Source organism: Myxine glutinosa, unplaced genomic scaffold (assembly GCF_964187855.1).
Source record: "Myxine glutinosa unplaced genomic scaffold, kmMyxGlut1.1 SCAFFOLD_166, whole genome shotgun sequence".
NCBI lineage: Eukaryota > Metazoa > Chordata > Myxini > Myxiniformes > Myxinidae > Myxine > Myxine glutinosa.
The window spans coordinates 438,135-441,814 of record NW_027616369.1 but is presented as its reverse complement, the minus strand read 5'-3'; the positions used below and the strand labels follow the sequence as shown (position 1 = coordinate 441,814).

The 3,680-nt window shown below is 30.7% G+C and overlaps 1 protein-coding gene across 1 annotated transcript; it reads left to right on the top strand.

The window, feature by feature from the left end:
* Positions 1-1,200: 1,200 nt before the first annotated feature.
* On the top strand, positions 1,201-2,784 carry LOC144888939 (uncharacterized; the record flags this gene model as incomplete). Its single annotated transcript, XM_078768713.1, has 3 exons — positions 1,201-1,688; positions 1,914-2,037; positions 2,236-2,784. Coding segments are annotated over 3 exons (1,161 nt in total), but the record flags the coding sequence as incomplete, so codon positions are not given.
* Between the last annotated feature and the right edge of the window lie 896 nt (positions 2,785-3,680).

The following is a 3,680-nucleotide window of genomic DNA, read 5'->3' as shown; positions in this document are numbered from 1 at the left end:
ACACCATACATGAGAACTGAGCCACACTTTATATCTTCATATCAAGATTTTAAAACATCAGGAGTCTATGATGAACTTATTAAACAAGAGCAAGATGTGGATAATTCAATCGTAGGAAGTGGATTCAATATAGGAAAAATTATTTACATAGACATTCATATTCTTAAATCAGATCCTCTAAAAGCTTCTTCTTACATTGATTTACCCAGTGTTATCAAAAATAGAAAAGCAGTTATCAATATCAAAAATAAAGACAATAAATGTTTTCTCTGGTCTATTCTAGCACACTTACATCCTCCACATTTTCATGATGAAAGAGTATCTCATTATAAAAAATATGAGAATACATTAAATACGAAAGATCTAAAGTTTCCGATGACTTTAAATGATATTCCTAAATTTGAAAAGTTGAATAATTTATCAGTTAATGTTTATGGTCTAACCGAAACAAACAACATTCAGGTTTTAAAGCTTTCTGACAGTTGTAAACAAACTCATATTAATCTTCTATATTTTAATTCAGACGAAAATTCACATTATACATACATCAAAGATATTACAAAATTAATAAAACCACAAGTATGTAAAAGAACAAATAAAATATATATTTGTATGCGTTGTCTTAACTTCTTCCATACACAAGAAAGATTAGATAAACATTCAAATTATTGTGGTGAACATAAATCAACGGTAATCAACATGCCTAAAAAAGACTCAAAGATCACATTCAAAGATGAAAAGAAAACAATAAAACATCCATTTGTTATATATGCTGATTTTGAAAGTATTTTAGAAAAAATTGATACTGCTTCTCCAGATCCAAAAGAATCATACACAAATAAATATCAAAAACATACTCCTTGTGGTTTTTGTTATTATATCAAATCATCCGTTGGTGATAAATATAACAAGTTAGAGATGTATAGAGGCTCAAATACCCCAGAGGAGTTTGTGAAACGACTAGAAAAAGACTGTGTTCGATTAACCAAGATAATGAATGAAACCAATAAACCAATGTCCTTAACAAGTAAAGAAAAAAGGGAATTTATAAAAAACAATGTCTGTCATATTTGTGAGGAGAAAATTGGTAAAGGTCTAAAGGTTAGAGACCATTGTCATCTCACTGGTAAATATAGAGGTCCGGCTCATCAAAGTTGTAATATTAATTATCAACTCCCCTCTTTCATTCCTGTCTTTCTTCATAACAACGCTCATTATGATGCACATCTATTTATCAAGGAACTCTCAAAGACTTCTGGAAGTATCTCAGCAATTCCAAACACGGATCAGAAATACATTTCATTCACAAAAACAATTCACACATCTCCTATTACTCATATCAGATTTCTTGATACATTTAAATTCATGGCAAGTCCATTGGCTAACTTGGTTCAAAATCTAAAAGAGTTTCCATGTCTTTCAGAGTATTTTTTAGATAAAGATTTTCTAACACAAAAGGGAATTTACCCCTATGACTATATGGACTCATTTGAGAGATTCAATGAAACACAACTTCCTTTAAAAGAAAATTTCTATAACAAATTAAATAATAGTCATATATCTGATAAAGATTATGTACACGCACAAAATGTTTGGAAAAAATATAACATTAAGAATCTTGGTGAGTATCACGATTTGTACCTCAAAACTGATGTGCTTTTGTTGGCCGATGTATTTGAAGCCTTTAGATCTGTTTGTCGCACTGGATATGGATTGGATCCTGCTCACTACTACACAGCACCTGGATTGGCCTGGAGTGCGATGTTGAAAATGACAAAACAAGATTTGGATTTGATAACCGATGTTGATATGCTTTTGATGATTGAAAAGGCAAAAAGAGGTGGAATTTCACAAGTCTGCTCGAGTAGATACGCAAAAGCAAATAACAAATATCTTCCAAATTATGATCCAACGAAAGAGAGTTCTTACTTGATGTACTATGATGCGAACAACCTGTATGGCTGGGCAATGTCTCAGGCTCTTCCTTATGGAAAACTTAGATGGGTAAAGGAAAAAGACTACAAAAACGTTTTACAAGATGTATGTATCTCTACACAAAAAGAATTGGATGAAGAAAAAGTTGGTTATTATTTTGAAATTGATTTAAAATATCCAGAGGAACTCCATAACCTACACAAAGATCTCCCATTTGCTTGTGAGAAAGAAAGTCCAAAGAAAGAATGGTTGAGTGATTATCAACGATCGTTTGATATAGGTGAATCAACAGAAAAATTACTTACTACATTATATAACAAGAAAAATTATGTTCTACACCAAAGAAATTTGCGACAATATTTATCAAAAGGTCTAAGAGTAGAGAAGATCCATAGGGTTCTAAAGTTCAATCAAAGTCATTGGTTAAAGGGGTACATTGATTTTAATACACAAAGAAGAACAGAGTCAAAAACAGATTTTGAGAAAGACTTTTATAAATTGATGAATAATGCGGTCTTTGGTAAGACTATGGAGAATGTGAGGAAAAGACAAAATATCAGACTATCAACATCTTGGGAACAAGCATCAAAATTAATTAATAGACCGAGTTTTACTCGAGCTGAGGTCTTTACTGAGAACTTTTGTGCGATCCATTTGATTAAAGAGAGTATTGAAATGAACAAACCTATTTATATTGGAACAACAATTCTTGATTTATCAAAGTCATTAATGTATGATTACTTTTATAATAACTTGAGGAAGAAATATCAAAATGATGTTAATCTACTTTATATGGATACAGATAGTTTTATTTTGAAAATTAATACCAACGATGTTTATTCAGACATGAAAAGAGACATTAATATCTATGACACGAGTAATTACAGTCCAGAGAGTGAGTTGTTCTCTTCTAAAAATAAAAAGGTGATTGGAAAGTTCAAGGATGAATTAGGAGGAAATGTTATGAGTGAATTTGTGGGATTGAGGTCTAAGGCTTATGCTTATAAATACATTGTGAATAACGTCGAAAAGACTGATAAGAAGTTAAAAGGTGTAAAGAAAAATGTTATTAAAGAAACAATAAACTTTAAGGATTATTATAACTGTTTAACAACAAAGAAAGAAGAGTTTAGAAAGATTAATGGAATAAGAAGTTATAAACATAAATTATATTCAGAAGAGATGAATAAGAAAGCATTGGGGGCTTTTGATGATAAGAGGTTTATTTTAGAAAATGGAATTGATAGTCTCCCTTATGGTTATATAAGTATATAAGTGATAAGTTAAAAAGGGGGTTAGGGATTTTAACGGGCTACCGCCGCCTTTTTACTATTATATAAATGATAGAACCAAGTACCAACCAGACTAAAGAGTGGAGGTGTAATCAACCTTGGTATATAAATGGTAAACATAACGAATGTGAAAAATATCAAATAGGTATAATTGAAAAGACAACTGGTAAAACAATTTACAAAACAAATAAGAGAATTAATTTAAATACCGGTGAATTGGGTAAAAAAGATGGAAATATTTTTGAGTGGACGGAAAACTTTGATGGTTGTCAGGAAAATATATACTTTAATTTAAAAATGGTATGTGGCACTGGAGGCGCTCAAACAAGAACATTGAGGGAGGTTTACCATTTTATCTTAGCTCAGTTAAAATATCTTAATAAAGAACCAAACTCAAACATATTTTTTGTTAATGTATTAGACGGTGAGGAGAGTTGTAGGAGAATTAAATTA